General features: G+C 32.5%; 2 protein-coding genes across 2 annotated transcripts in view; both read right to left on the reverse strand.

Annotated features, from left to right (window-relative positions):
* The window catches only part of LOC143921341 (uncharacterized), a 658,293-nt gene that overhangs the window by 66,648 nt on the left and 576,440 nt on the right, over positions 1-15,205 (reverse strand). The gene's annotated exons all lie outside the window — the stretch shown is intronic.
* Positions 1-15,205, reverse strand: part of Atg17 (autophagy-related 17) — a 34,309-nt gene continuing 19,104 nt past the window's right edge. The window contains exons 4-20 of the mRNA XM_077444591.1: positions 10,606-10,775; positions 10,313-10,521; positions 10,073-10,233; positions 9,870-9,997; positions 9,593-9,786; positions 9,276-9,514; positions 9,010-9,189; positions 8,764-8,936; positions 8,502-8,688; positions 8,139-8,422; positions 7,474-7,560; positions 7,036-7,162; positions 4,456-5,390; positions 4,177-4,357; positions 3,958-4,095; positions 3,751-3,883; positions 1-3,147 (exon numbers count right to left, since the gene is read on the reverse strand). Coding sequence (XP_077300717.1) covers positions 2,621-3,147; positions 3,751-3,883; positions 3,958-4,095; positions 4,177-4,357; positions 4,456-5,390; positions 7,036-7,162; positions 7,474-7,560; positions 8,139-8,422; positions 8,502-8,688; positions 8,764-8,936; positions 9,010-9,189; positions 9,276-9,514; positions 9,593-9,786; positions 9,870-9,997; positions 10,073-10,233; positions 10,313-10,521; positions 10,606-10,673 — 3,951 coding nt within the window. The 5' untranslated portion in view covers positions 10,674-10,775 and the 3' untranslated portion in view covers positions 1-2,620. The remainder of the gene's footprint in view (positions 3,148-3,750; positions 3,884-3,957; positions 4,096-4,176; positions 4,358-4,455; positions 5,391-7,035; positions 7,163-7,473; positions 7,561-8,138; positions 8,423-8,501; positions 8,689-8,763; positions 8,937-9,009; positions 9,190-9,275; positions 9,515-9,592; positions 9,787-9,869; positions 9,998-10,072; positions 10,234-10,312; positions 10,522-10,605; positions 10,776-15,205) is intronic.

Consider the following 15,205-nt stretch of genomic DNA (forward strand, 5'->3'; position numbering starts at 1 on the left):
AAGCGTTTAAGCCTTTGAATGCTGACCAACGTTTATAAAGTCTCGTTTACACCGGAATTTCTGAATTTATAACTAGAGGTAGGAGCGGAAGCGTGCTTTTTCCAGGAAACAGGGCAAACTACAAAGCTACAGAGCATAAAAAAAGGTTCATCATAAAAATGAACAAAGCGCGATGAACAATGAATAATGAACGGCACGAAGTTGGTCCGCTCTTTATTTATAACCATAGCAGAATTACCCGATGGATATCCCTAACTGCTGAGTATTTTAGTTTGTGGCTTGGCATTTAGATTGTGAGTATTACATTTTAACAACAATGAAGAAGATGGAACTAGTTTTGGAAAAATACATTCATTAATAGACTTATTTTGCTTATTTTATATTATTGCAAGGAATATTAATGAGTCTAAACACACTTTTACAAAACTCGAAATCCTCGGCGGTAGTTATCTTGGTTTGTTTGGAAAAGCTACAACTTTTATACCAGCTTTCTATTGGAAATGAAACGGGCTTTCAACAGAAAAAACGTCAGCACTCAAAGGGTTAACTTTTGCTTGAAAAGTTGGTGTAAGAATGAATGAAATTGGAAAATATGAGGAGAGCGGAGTTGTTCTTTAGTAGAATTGAAACGTTAATAAGCTAATAAAAAAATGTAAATAAATTTTCTATCAAAATTTTATTATTCAAATAGGATTATCACATATGATAAAACGGTTATATTATTTGTACAATGTGAGAGAACGATTAATTTTGGAAATAAGTCTATATATTCCACAGCAACTGCACAGATTCAACACCGAATACTACTCATATCTGTCTTTATATATACGACACAATTTTCGTCATTTACAAAATATCAATTCGAATAAATAATTTATTTTTTTAAAATGGACAGACAGTATGGGTATAGTAAAAACTATAGATTCAATTACACAGTACAGTAATATATAATATTATATATGAATAATTCGAAGGCGAACAAAAACAATCGATGAATATCAAGACTAATAAAAAGATAATCACTGGGTACATATTATATTTTCAAAACACAAAATATAGCATAATTAATTACTCACATTTATTTTGCATTTTATTTTTAATAGAAGTTTATATATCTAGGCACATTTTTTTTATCAAGCAATACGCAAATTATTATTTTGCATCTACGAACATCAACTTCAACCAGACGCAGATATATTTCAATAAAAATAGCCTTCATTGATTATTATATAATATAAGGTGCAATAACCTATATTTTACGATTCGACCACTTCTCGATCTACCATTGAATGTTTACAGATGACAAAACATAATTTTATTTTTTTTACTTAAATTAATTTTATCACATTGTGCTGACATGTAGAGACAAATAAAAATACTACATTTACAACACATAGTAAAAGTAAAGGCAATGACTATGCCGACAAATTAAAATAATCACATACAAATCAGTTTGCACAGTTGCACGAATCAACATTCAAAACGATAAGAAGCCGTTTTGAAACAGACAGCTCACCGATATTTGAACGATGAGCGATCTGGTACAGCATTGGACAACATCCACAGACTGACGTGTCAACGTTGCATAAAATTATTGGAATCACTGGCTTATTTTATACCAAATTTGCATATAAAACGAGTGAAATGTAAATATTGTGCAAATCTGGACACTGAATTTCAATTAATTGAAGCTGTAGTTTTAATTTTAACTATTATATAAAATGGTTTATATTAAAAACTACGCACGTAGTTGCATTCATGTTTTTACTGATCGTTAATGCGTGAAGGCAATATTTTCGTACATATGATACAATCAGATATCAAAATTTAAAGCTTAGTTTACTTAATAATTGCAATATTATTGAAAATCTTAACTTGTATGTGAATTCTAATAAGAGGAGAAATAAAAACAGTGCGTATAAATTTTTGGACAAAGGGAAAATTAATGTTTATTATAGAAAATTTCATTATTAATAATTAATTGTATTCGAATAGGAGTTTTTTGAATTCACATTTTAAATCTATCTAACAAACAGTTGCAATGTTGAAATAATGTCGAAAAAAAAAAAAAAAAAATACACATAACTTATACATCGTACAACAGAAAAGCTTCTCCAAAGTGAAGTAAATTTAACAAATGCAATATGTATTTGTTGCAACTACATATGTATATACATTTTACCACATTCTACCAATACATACCACCGAGTTTACATACACATAATACGTTGTTTGCACGCTCATTATAAAATCATAAACATCAATATAAGAAAATAGTCATGACATAAAAGTAAAGACATTTAAATTTTAACTATTTTCAAAACAAAAAAAAATTAAAACCTGCAAGGTGCTTTTCAATTAAAAAATAATAACTTGTTAATGAATTTATAACTGATACTTCAATATCGAAAAAGTATCACATCATATATAATATATGATAATATACATACATATTGATCTTATATATAATTCATCTTGTCATCGATTTAAGCATTTGATTGGTAATGAGTGCTTTTTGGAAAATCGAATAACAGATAATAAAAAAACTTAATCCAGCATATTTTAGAATCTTTTAAAATATTTTGTATATATATATAATTTTTTTTGTTATTTAAATATATCACGGGGCAGCTTCTTCTGCGATTTCAGAAACAAGTTCACTCGATAAAGCATCATTTAAACACTCATTATTGGAACATTCATAAGGCACGCTCTCAGCGGTTGTAACAGATAAACCCAGTATTGTTTCCGTACGAACATCACTCACTTTGACAGCATCAAATACTTCTTTTTTATCCTCTTTTTTTTCAATCGAAGCGGAAGTGGTATCGTATTTCTGCTTATCGGTGGTATCACCAGCCTCGTTAACGATCTTGGCTGACTCCACTGTGGCTCCGTAAGACGATTTTGATAAAGTTTCACTCTTCATTTGATTACTTAATTTGCTATCGTCTTCAATTATTGGATTATCGGTCAGCTGCGAAAAACCGGACAATCTTTCAGTTTGCGAAGCCGCTAGGGTGGTGTTGCTTAATGGTAAAACACTTTTGGTCATAGGGTTATCTCGGCGACTTCTTGATGTGTTGTCATAGCTGCCTCCTATTTCTGACATTGACATACGGATCACAGATTTACTCTGACTAGATTCTGAAATAATAAAACATCGCATTTATTAAACAATGACTTTAAATAACACTGAGCAATAAAAAAAAACACATTTTGTATTCACTGGAGCAAAGACTAATCAATCTTTACTAAATTGTCGAATTCAGTGGGTCAAACTTAGTAAAGATTGATAAGTAATCCGCTCCGGTAATATTTTGTTGTTGCTCAGTGTAATAATTTTCCACAAAATATAGTTCATTCATTTAAAATCAAGTCTATTAGTAAGTCAAGTATATACTGATTGTGGAAAATTACCACAGACATAGACATATCCAAGCAAACGAGGATTTGGAAAGAGAAAAAACAGAAATCTCTTTATGTCCTCATAAAGAACAATCAAACAAAACAAAATGATTAATGATAAGATCAATACTTCGATAAGTCAAAGTACTATTTCGAACGTCAACGAATAGAAGCAGTTGCTGACGTTTAAAAAATGAGTTTTCGAAAAAATAAGACATGGGGACCTTCACATAGTAAATAAGCTGTATTTTAAATTGAAGACGGCAACCATTATGAATAATAAAAAGCATTTTAATAGTATTCACAACTATTCAATTAAATTATCAAATTATAGACATTTACCTAAATCTTTAGATAGTGATGAATTATCACAGCAGTAATTTCTATCCTTCAAAACACTCTCAGTGGATTTTAAAGGTCCTACTTTTACTCTGTAGAATCGTTGACTCACTGCTACTTGGTATTTATTACCACTCTGAAAAATAAAATAAAAATTTTAATACTGGAAATAATCAATTACATATCAACCTAATACAGATATAATGTTACCTTAACAGCATGACAGTATTCTTTATTCTCTACACGACCAACTGCATACAATCTTCTTTCAGATTCATCCCTAACATTTAGTCGCAAATCAAGTGCAGACAAACAATCACTATGCAATAGATAAAGAGTAGGCGATTCCTATAAACAATGGGCAATAATTAGTAAATACATTTTCATTATTCAATAACAATCTTCATTAATAGAATCATAATGTGTTACCTGAAGCAGGGTATAATTACAGTGAACACCATCCCAAAGAACAAAAACAACATCGCCAACATCACAAGATGACATAGTCAAAGTATGAGGAATTAATCCGAGAGGAGTATGACTTTTAATCATTTTTTTGCAGATCTTGAGATCGGTGCTCGTTGAAGCATCCAGTTGTATACGTCCATAACTAAAACATACAAAATATAAATATAAAATAAATATTACTCTTACTGATAAATAGCAAAGATAATATTAACTAAAGAGGTAAACAAATATTACACATACGCATGATAGTCGCTAGTTTCTGGATCTGTGAGTTGTTGGATGGTCTCTTTGTACCGCATGCATTCCCTCAACAATGTACCCTCTCTGTCGCGAGCATAGTCTAACTGCCTATCCTTCTCTTCGATTATCCGTTTGATGGCATCTTTCAAATTTGCTTGCTTCTCAGATTCGTATTTTTGTTTCAATTTTTCCATTTCTGCAAACAACTTAGATTTCCATTCATTGTCATGGTTTTCTAATGCCTCTTTTAACAGTTCCTCCTTTTCTTGTTCAAAATCTGCTTTAGTTTGTAATAGGATTGCTTTATGATTTGATATTTCAATCATGTCTGTTCTTTCTATTTTTTCTAAACTAGATTCAGAGGGAGATCGATCCATACTTGTTAAAGCGACTAATCTAAATCGAGAACGAAGAGTTTCCATTTCCGCTTTATACTCTATAGCCATTTTTTCTTGCAGCTCTTTAATGGCTTTCTGCTTAGCAACTTCAGCTTCTTCCATGATTCTAGCATGATCTGAACTTAATTTTTCGAATTCCTGAATCTTTGATTTCAAATTATCTATTTCTGAATTCTTTTCGCTTAATAATTTGTTGTATTCTTCTTGCTTGAATAGAAGCTCTGCTTTCAGATGTAAAATTTCCTCATCTTTACGATTTACTATTAATTTTATGTCGTTCATCTCCAATTCATGATCCACTGTTAGCCGCTGCAAGGTTTCTCGCTCTCTCAAAGCGTTTTCAGCTATTTGCTTTTCACACACCGATGCCATCTTAATGCAGTCATCTTTTAAACTCTCTTGGTGGTTAGAAACGTCACCTTTCAGAGCTTGCATATCAGATTTCAATGTGTCAATAGTTTCGGTGTATTTCATCACGACAGACGACAACAAATCCTTAAGATTTTCAGTTTCACTCCTCTTTGATCCCAGATTTTCCTGTAAATGTAACAAGCAATACATTAACGATTTGTGATTTAATACTAAATACTCAGTACACTTAATGTTAAGATTGACAATGCCAAATTCAATCATCAAAGCAAGATTGCAGAATTTTCAGTAATAATATTTAGATTCGTATGCACTCATATATCGAAAGCCACCGCCATGGCTCAGTGTGCAGCGCATAGGCACAACATGCCAACGCAAATTTAGCAAAAAAAAAGTCTTATAAGCAATATAACTGCATTTTACATACAGTATTATTAAATGTGAGATTATTTTTATTTCTTTTTACATAAAATAAAAATAATATACTATAATTTGATGAAATGACTATAATAATTGTCATAAACAATATATTTTTAAAATTAATGTATCACATATTAATTATACTTTATATTAATCATACTTATGAGTCTAATAAAAATTTCATAAAATTGCAAATGCTTAGTATTAAATTTCTTATTGTAATATTAGAAAATATAAAAAATACTTGGAAAATTTGGAGGAATGGGGAAAATATCAAAGGATGAAAGGGGCCACCAAACAAAAATTGAAAAAAGTAACTACCATTTTTAAGCATCCAAAACTAAAACGAAGTTTAATTAGGCTTTTTTTTTAAATAAATTGCCAAATTATATTAACATATAGACGTATAAAGCAGATCACAGTACATTTCCAAATTTACCACAAAGCTACAAAGCGGTTTTTTTTAAACATAGATATAGACCATCAACATCTCCAATAAACCTAAATTCCTTCCAATCGACGATTCAGAAATACTTTGTTCATGGTATGTTAGAGCAGTACACTTGAAATAGAAAAACAATTTATTACATCGTAATAATAAAATAATTTCGAATTAAATGAAACCATATGAAATTTATCAATAATATTTTTGCCAAAACATGCATCAAAAGTCTACAATTTGAAGCGCAATGTACGAAGCAACGAATAATATTTCATATTGTAGGAATCATTTTAAAAATTTGCAGTATAAATAATAACATTTAAATATACAGTGCGAAACAGTTGCAACCATTTAAAATTGATACGTTACTGTTATAGTGTCATATGTAAGTGTTGTTCTAAAATTTGCCTCAATATTTTGAATAACCGATGAAATAAAATCTTACTGAATTTTCTTTGAAATCATAAAAATAAAACAACGAAAGAGTATGAGTGAAATGTACATGATATACAATAGTGGAGTAAAACCAATAGAGCCTACGGATACGATACATTTATATAGATAATTTTGTACTGGTAACAAGCATGAACTATTGCAAAGTGCAGCGATAGTGGGGACGAGCAGGGCGGCGGTGGCTACCTGCAGCAGAGAAACGAGTGTCTGAGAATCCAGCGGCGAGGCTGAGCAACCCCACTCAAGGCTCACTGGTGGGGACTCCTCTATATAAAATTCAGCAGGTTCAAAATCTGCTCGGTGGCCTGGAGCAGCAGTGGGAGAGGAGGGAGAAGGGGGCCGCGGGGACGAAGCGGCTGGGGACGACAAGGACGGAGACAAGAGACAACCACAATCGGGATGTGGGGAGGCTGCCTCTGGTATCGGTGCTAGCGGTAAGGGTGTGGGCGGTCGGGCACGTGGAGGTTTGATTGGGGCTTGACGTGTGTGAGATCGCACCTCAGTGAGCGTTGTTGCATCAGTCCTGACGGGGGCGGCGGGGAGCTGAGCTGCCCCACCGCCCCGTTCAATCGGACTCTGTCCCACCTTTTCAAACTCTTCCGTGTCAGTCTCGGATTCAAAACCGCTAAAATGCAAAATTTTATTATATATGAATTAAAATTTGAAACCAATATTAAATGAATGAAAACGAAATCAGTGAAAGATTGAATAAGATTGTAGAAATGAATATCATGTATGAAAAAAAAAACAACAACAACAATTGAACATGTAATGTAAAAGCATTCAGTCTAAATCTGTAAAAGCATTTTTTGAAATAATGAATGATTTAATATTTTTATCTTTTTAATTTATAGCTACGTTGAGAAAAACTATTAATATCTAAATCAATGATTAACAAATTAATTAATTAAAGTATGGTATTGAAATAAAATTTACCGATCTAACCCAACGGCTTCTTTTAATACGGTTGGCCTTTTTTCTTTTTGAATTTCCTTCTCTGCATTTTTGATTTGCGTTGTTGGCCTGTATAAACAAACAAATGGTACGATTTAACTGTACATTCAAAAATTCTTAGTGAAATCTTAAAAAAAATGCAATAAACAATTTCGTATTGTCCATCGAATAATATATTATGGTACTATAAAGTGGCCATTAAAAAATATGAAACGATCATTCGAAAACATAGATTTTAGCATTAGAATAGATACAAAAAGTGGCAACATTGCCGTCTTCCGCTATTGACAACTGTCAATTATCAAAAGTGTTTACTTTTGTTTCTCATTAGTGAAATTATAATCTCACTACAGATTAACTGTCATTTTAATGCACATTTAATTCACTTTTTAAGTTGTAAATATTTTTTTCAATGATCAAAGCAAACTTTTTAATGCAATCTGTATTAGAAATGCACAAAATTTTTCTTGTAATATACAGAAACTTTTTTTAATGTACAAAATTGTTTTTAAATTCACATTTATTTTATAAAATGGACGTTTGAATTATTCCTATAAACAAATATGCTAAAATTAATCATTTTATTCAAATATACTAAAATTCATAAATTCATAATTAAATTTGATAAAATTTAAATACCAAAATACCTCAATTGGAAGAACTGTATTACAGAAGTCATATCATAGGGAGGAATTTCAGGTGTAAGATGAGGTAAACGTGCTGTTAGGGTTTCAATATCACTTTGTGTCAAACGTGGCAACTCAGCGTCAAATCCTCTTGGTGCTTGAGTGGCAAAAGCCGGAGGCATATCTTCAGTGCCGGGGAACAAGCCACCGAGAAAATGTCCCGAAAATAAGGAGTCGAAGCTTCTTCTTCGCATCACTTCCTCATTGTGAATAGTTAAAAGATGACATGCTAAGTCTGAAGCCCACTGGAAAAGCAAAATAGCCATCAGAATATATTCAACATGTCTCATCGACAATACAAAGGAAGATATTTATGTTACCCACCGCAAGAAAAGCTTTCGAAAATGTTCTTCGTCTGACGATTTCATGTACGGCTGTGCAGAAAAGTTGAGGAGCTCTATGCAATTGTCCAACGACAGCCAAGTGCCGTTTTAATCTTGCCAATGAACGATGGTAGAACATTAATTTGCTATCAATTTCAAACATACGATTTTCTACATACACAATCCACCTAAAATAATAGTAATGAATCAACATCGAATCAATTTTTTCACATATTATGCACATCTAATGACAGATAACATACTGAAGCCTATGATACAGATTAATAGCGAGTTCTTCTTTGGCTCTTGCGCACCGACGTCGCATGTCATAAAGTCGTTGATGATTTCTTAACATATTTTGTAATTGTTTCCTATGTGATTCGCACAACACTCGCAAAACATCAATATCTGTTAAGCTGGTTGCACTCTGTTTATTCTATTTGCAAAATTGAATTAAATTAATAAAAACAACAAACACAAATACAATAATGACAATTTTTTATACACACCTGAAAGGCGTATGCTAAGTCTTTTTGGTCTTGTTCTATACGACGAGCTTCGCACATAAGCTGTTCTAAACCACTAAGTCGTTCTTCTAATCCTTTTATGCGTTTCATATTATCCCGCTTAGCACTTTCTAAAGCCTCGGCTACATCCGTCCGAAGAGAAGACATAACGCTACTGTCGAACTATTAAAATATTACAAACAAATGAGAATCAAATATAAGTAATTAAATATACAAGTACATATTTTGTTAGAAGCAATGATAAGTACCAGATCCATAGCATTTTGGCAGTATTCTGCAATGTGTTTAAGTGAATCTTGATTTTCTTTGACCGTAATCCAGTGCAGTAAAGTCAAAGCTTCTTTATTGTTTTGCCTCGATCTAGTTCTAACAAGGCCTTGCCCAGGCTTTCTTGTCTTTTTCCCATCTTTTGAAAGTTCTACGCCTTCATCACCTTCCGAAGTTGTACTACCACCAGCTCCTTTTGAACTCGATGATCCATCGAAAGCTGGAAGCAAAAATCATACATTCATAATTTCACATAAATTCAATGTTTTTAAAACAAGTTTCGTTTTCTTTTTGTTACCTTTTTGCTCTGGTAAATTACTGTCACAACTTCGTTCTTCTTCATCTCCCTCTTTTATCGATGGATTATCATCATCGTATGATTCGCTATCTCCATGAAGTTCATCAAAAGCCGTGAACGGATTTGACGCTGCATTTAATCTCAGGGCAGGAAGTATTGGAATACTCGATAAAATTTCTAAATCATCATTGAATCTAAAAAACGAAAGAAAATCATACATTAGTACAAAATACAATGAATAATACAATGATAAGGAGTGTGGGTAAAGAGTAATTACTGAGAGAGAAACCCAATGTATTCGTTTTTTTTGCTAATCTGCTCTTTAAACTTTTCTTCAAAATCTTCAGCTCTGTCGTGGAAATCAGAGGTAACATCTTCCATATTTGCTACAACAGCTGCCCAGCCCTGAAATATACAAATTCACCGTGTAATTCATATTCTGAAAGCATTAAACCAGAGCAATCTATAAATAAAGCGTACCTGTTGTTGCAAATGTTGATCGTGGACTAGTTTCTCACAAGCATGCGTGTGTTCACGAGCAGCATCCCAAAATTGTTGTGCGAGTTGTACACATACAAGAACAGTATTATAACTTGGTGCCATTAATAAACATTTATCTACCTGTTCTTTGAGATCGACGTCTGAAATTTAAAGATTGATACACATAAGTAAAGAGAACAAGACTATGCATTTCAACGGTAATTGTGTTGAATGTTTTACCTGAACCATAATCACACTGTGACTTTGGGGGATCATCAGACTCTATTATCGTTTTACTAAACATATAAATAGGATTTGTGTCTGTACCAGCACTATACGAACACACCCTTGCATCCGGCCGTAACACTTCACCGCCACTCACAAGTAGTACTTGCTTATTGGCGGGAATCTTACACACCTTTTCGATCATAGATTTTAAGGACACCACGCTATAAAAAAAAGCAAGATTTTATTAACAAGTACTATAAATATAAACATTATACACAAATGCAAGTCAAATGTCAATAACATACCTTTCTAATGCTAAATTGATATCGAATGTCATCATGGTGCCTGTATCTACATGAAATATGTAAAGCATTTTGACTAAATATAATTAAAAATATTAAATGCAATCCCAGTCAATGTTTAATGTGTTTATCGTTTATATAGACGATTGACAGCTAATTTGCATAATTTTATTCTGTAAAGATAAAAACAAAATGTTAAAATATGTCAAATTGGTATGTAAAACAAAATGATGAAATAATTATATGATAGATGAGGTTGTGAATGAATGAGTTGATAAAAATTTATTGTGCATTAAAGCAAACGGTCACTATCTAATTTATCGGCAGACACGAAAAAAAAATGCAGAGGAAATAATGTTATCAAATATAAACTACAAATACTGTATAATTTCGATAATAGTGTTGACAATTCAAACGATTTAAAATGGTCAATGTATCACGAATACACTGATATTATGTTGGGAAATGTGACTTTTTCAGAAATTTTGTAATGAATATGAATTACGAAAACGATTATAATACATTGCATTAACATAGATTTTTGCATATTTTATTATTAAAAATACACATGGTTAGTTTTTCAAAAAAAAAAATTTTCTACATATGTACATATGAATATTTTTCAGTCAATTAAAATACAGTATCATAACCGAATATTAAATATTAAGAAGTTAAGCAAAAAAGCACCAAAGTCTGTCTTGGTATATGTATGTACATATGTGTAAAAACTTAAAAGTAACAAAAATGGACCCAGATAACAGGACGCATAAGCAGATAATACACCGCATTTGATAATAACTTGTAATAAATTTGGAAACAAGAGAATTTATATGTACGTCGTAAAATATGGATTCCGTTACATGTTAATAGCATCAGTAGCAATGTTTGGAATTCAAAGAATACTAAACAATAATTAAAATGCAATTATTGAATTGGTTTTCGGAACAAAATATTGTGATATTTCATGATATACACCCATACAATGAGTAAAAAATAATAATCTTACATGATCTACCAAGTAGTAAGATACTGAGTCATTCGCTCATACATGTGTGCATACATTGGTGTGTTTTTCCGAAATGGATCAAGTCCAGAGATTCTTAACCTATGGTTCATAGACCCCTCGGCGATCTATACATAGACTTCAGGGGGCAAATTCTCGAAATTAAAATTGCATATCCTTTTTATTTTATTTCACAACAAGGATATGAAAGAGATGAAAAATCAAAAACAAATACTAATTGTTGTTTCATTTGTTCATGTAGGTGCATACATGTATATGTATGTATGTAAATAAAAAATGGTAATAGAAATTTTCAATTTCAGTACAATTTCTCAGTTGTAGCAAGCTAAGAAGAGGTATGTAAAAATGGAAATGTGTCTACATTTTATTAGGAAGTGACATTATGAATATGTATTTTTAGTCTGTAGCTTTATACCAAATCTAAAAAGAGACGACTATAAACCGAAAATGCTCAAGAAACACTCCCGCTGTTGGTTTTAAAAACGCAGATTCAAAATAATAAACCTGGAACAGACCACTGAAGCATATGTACATACATATTATACATAATATATGCATGTGTGGTATATAATAGTGATTTTATTTTTGGTTTCCCAGTATGTTGGAAAATTAAATGATTATTTTTGTCTTTTAAAAACTGCTTCAAAATTTATCGAATCCGACTTTATGATCAGTAGTCACCGGAGCCTGAGGGGGCCGTGTATTGTTCAAAGGTTGTAAATGCATTAAAGGTTTGCCGAACAATGGATAGCACTGTGACTATCCTACCTCTAATGATTAGACTCCAACTAAAGCGATTTTAGCGAGATCAAATTTGCTTGCCAATGTATTAAATTGTTATTAATAAAAATAATAGCGATTTCAAAACATAAAAAATTAAGAAATTAAAAAAAATCCCTAAAAATAAATATGTAACCCAATTTATTGAATTACTGGTAATGAAATAGATATAAATGAAAAGTATGTACATTCATAGTGTGCGTATGAATTTCAATTTAATAAAAAAAATAAGAAGAAAAAAGTATGTGACATAGGAAACAGTCGGTTTTGGCCACAGCACATAAAAATACGTGCAATTCTAAGATTTTATTTATAATATACTAGCTAAACCCGGCATGCGTTGCAATGCCACAATATCGCTGCAATTCCCGTTCCTGTTCCCCTTACCCTTCCCGTTCTCGTTCCCATTTGTCGGAAAAACGCAGGCAGCGAACACATTTGAAATTATTGCGTTACCGTTTCCGTTCCCGTTTTTTTTCTACAGAAATCTTCCCGGAAATACATACAACAAATCCTGAAAGTTCCATCGTAATAGGTTCGGAGGATTGTTTGACTTTTCGCCCCCCACTGGTTTTGTCAGATTTTAATTGTTTAACCCTTTCGACTGCTACAACAACGATAAATCGTTGTTTTGAAATCGGCGAAGATTGCTACGACGATCGTTGTTGTCGTCATTAGTTGTCGTATTTCAATACTTTCTTTGAGCCGCCAGCGCATCAGTGGCACGAAACATTTTTTTTTATATTATATTTATATTTATTTATTTTTCAATCAAGCTTTTTAAATGTTTATCAATTTTTTAAATAAAAGCTCTTCAATTTCGGGTTCATCATCAAAGTAAATTTCGGGTTCGTTGTCAATGTCATATAAGGAGTTATTACTTGGGAATTGATTATTGTCGATAAATTCATTTTCAGAATCAGTAGAGCTGCTGATTTGTCGAGTTCCTCAGCGAGGAGCTATTATTTCGCTTTCGTCACTTTCACTGTCCGATATCATTTTGCAGAGTTAAAATAAATGGCAAAAAACAATAGAAACCCGCTTTCAATTATATAGGTCACGAGACGTCACGAATTCGTGCAATCAATCAAATGCAACTGAAATGCATATAAAATGTTTATTATACATGTTGAAAAATTATTTGATTATTAGAAACTTCGCATCCTTGTGTCTCGCTCACACGTACACAATTAAAACCAAGAAAGAAAGAGAGAAAGACCGCTACCTGTTTCGAATATATCACATGTTGTAAGGATACATCGATGTCTAAAAATAGATTATTGAAAAAAATAAAGTGTCGGAAAACAATCGTCAAAACTTATTTAGTGTATATATGTCTCTTTCGCACGCACGCATGTAAAAGCAAGACAGAAAGAGAGAGCACGAGTCCACAACTGCTTCTTAAAAATGTATATAAAGTATTATAAAAATTACGCGCGTTCGGCGAAGTAAGTACGTAAAAAAAAGTATTATATTTATTTTTTTTCAAAATAATTACAAATATTAGCATTTTTCGCTTGGACATTGAAAAACCTCGTAGCAGCCAAAGGGTTAAACGCCTATAACTTTATCTTTCTCACACTATATCTAATAAAATTTGCATTATAGGCTTTCATTATCTCTCATATATATTTTCACTTCACTAATCGTTTACGATTCTGGCTGTTTGAAATGCTCAGACTCTACAGCGCCGATCAAAATTATTCGGCAAAATGGAGACTTCATTGCTCATTGGAGTGTGATAGAATCTATACACTTAACCCATAAATTGAGTCGTTTGTTATAAAGAACAGGAAAAAGGTCTGCCATTACACTCATATATGTATATCAACAAAACTGACTCAATTTGGCCACCTAAAAAACAGTTACAAAAACAGTGCAACTTTAATGGCACATACGTTTACCGCACAATAACAATAACAAACCGATTTGTGGGTCGAAAATGTAATAAAAAGAAAGAAATTGAAACGTAGCAAATCGAACAGAAGGCAACTCGGTCAAAATCGCTACAAACATCGTAAGCATTCATTCCAAACAACAAAAAATAAATAAACGCACACACCACCAGCTGCTCCAAGTGTCAACGATAGAGTGCGCCGAGACGCGCGAGCGAAACTATACCGTAACGACAGAGAGCGCCGTACTAATTGCGTGCGAAAATCGCTCGACCGCACCGCTCCACACTACGTATTACGTAATAGCGCGTGTGCGTTCTGTCAAAGCGCGCGTGACGTCACCGCTGACGTCACACCTGCAACCAATGATCGATCCGCTTCACGAACGCTACGTTAAGCGAGACACACACTTGTCGATGGAAAATAAACGCGCCTAGAAGTTTATACAAAACCGCGAATTTGAACCGTCGAAGAGTGGGCGAGGTGCCAGAGAAAACTTCAAAAGTTATACACGCCAAGCAAAAAAAAGATATTTCATATGCAAGGTCATCTAGAAGCGAATCCAACTACGAAAGTATCGTAAATTAATAATACATACATATAATGAACCTCAGTTACGCGAAAGTGTATACAATTGGAATAATTTGTCGATAGTTGCGTGAGTTGAATGCATTGAAAGAAAGTGTCATAGACTCACAGCTGTGATGACAATCATTTCCATTGCGTAAAACCTTTTGAATCATTGCTATTTTGACGGTTAGTTTCTGTTGGCTCAGGAAACAATCGTCAGATATAATCAAGGTGAGGAAAAAACAAGTGTGATCTTTAGAACGGGCAAATAGTTAAGTAAACATCCGTTAAGGTAGATAAGATAATAATAAACTTCATATATAATAATATATGT

The sequence above is a fragment of the Arctopsyche grandis genome, chromosome 13 (assembly GCF_051622035.1).
Source record: "Arctopsyche grandis isolate Sample6627 chromosome 13, ASM5162203v2, whole genome shotgun sequence".
In the NCBI taxonomy this organism is placed as follows: domain Eukaryota; kingdom Metazoa; phylum Arthropoda; class Insecta; order Trichoptera; family Hydropsychidae; genus Arctopsyche; species Arctopsyche grandis.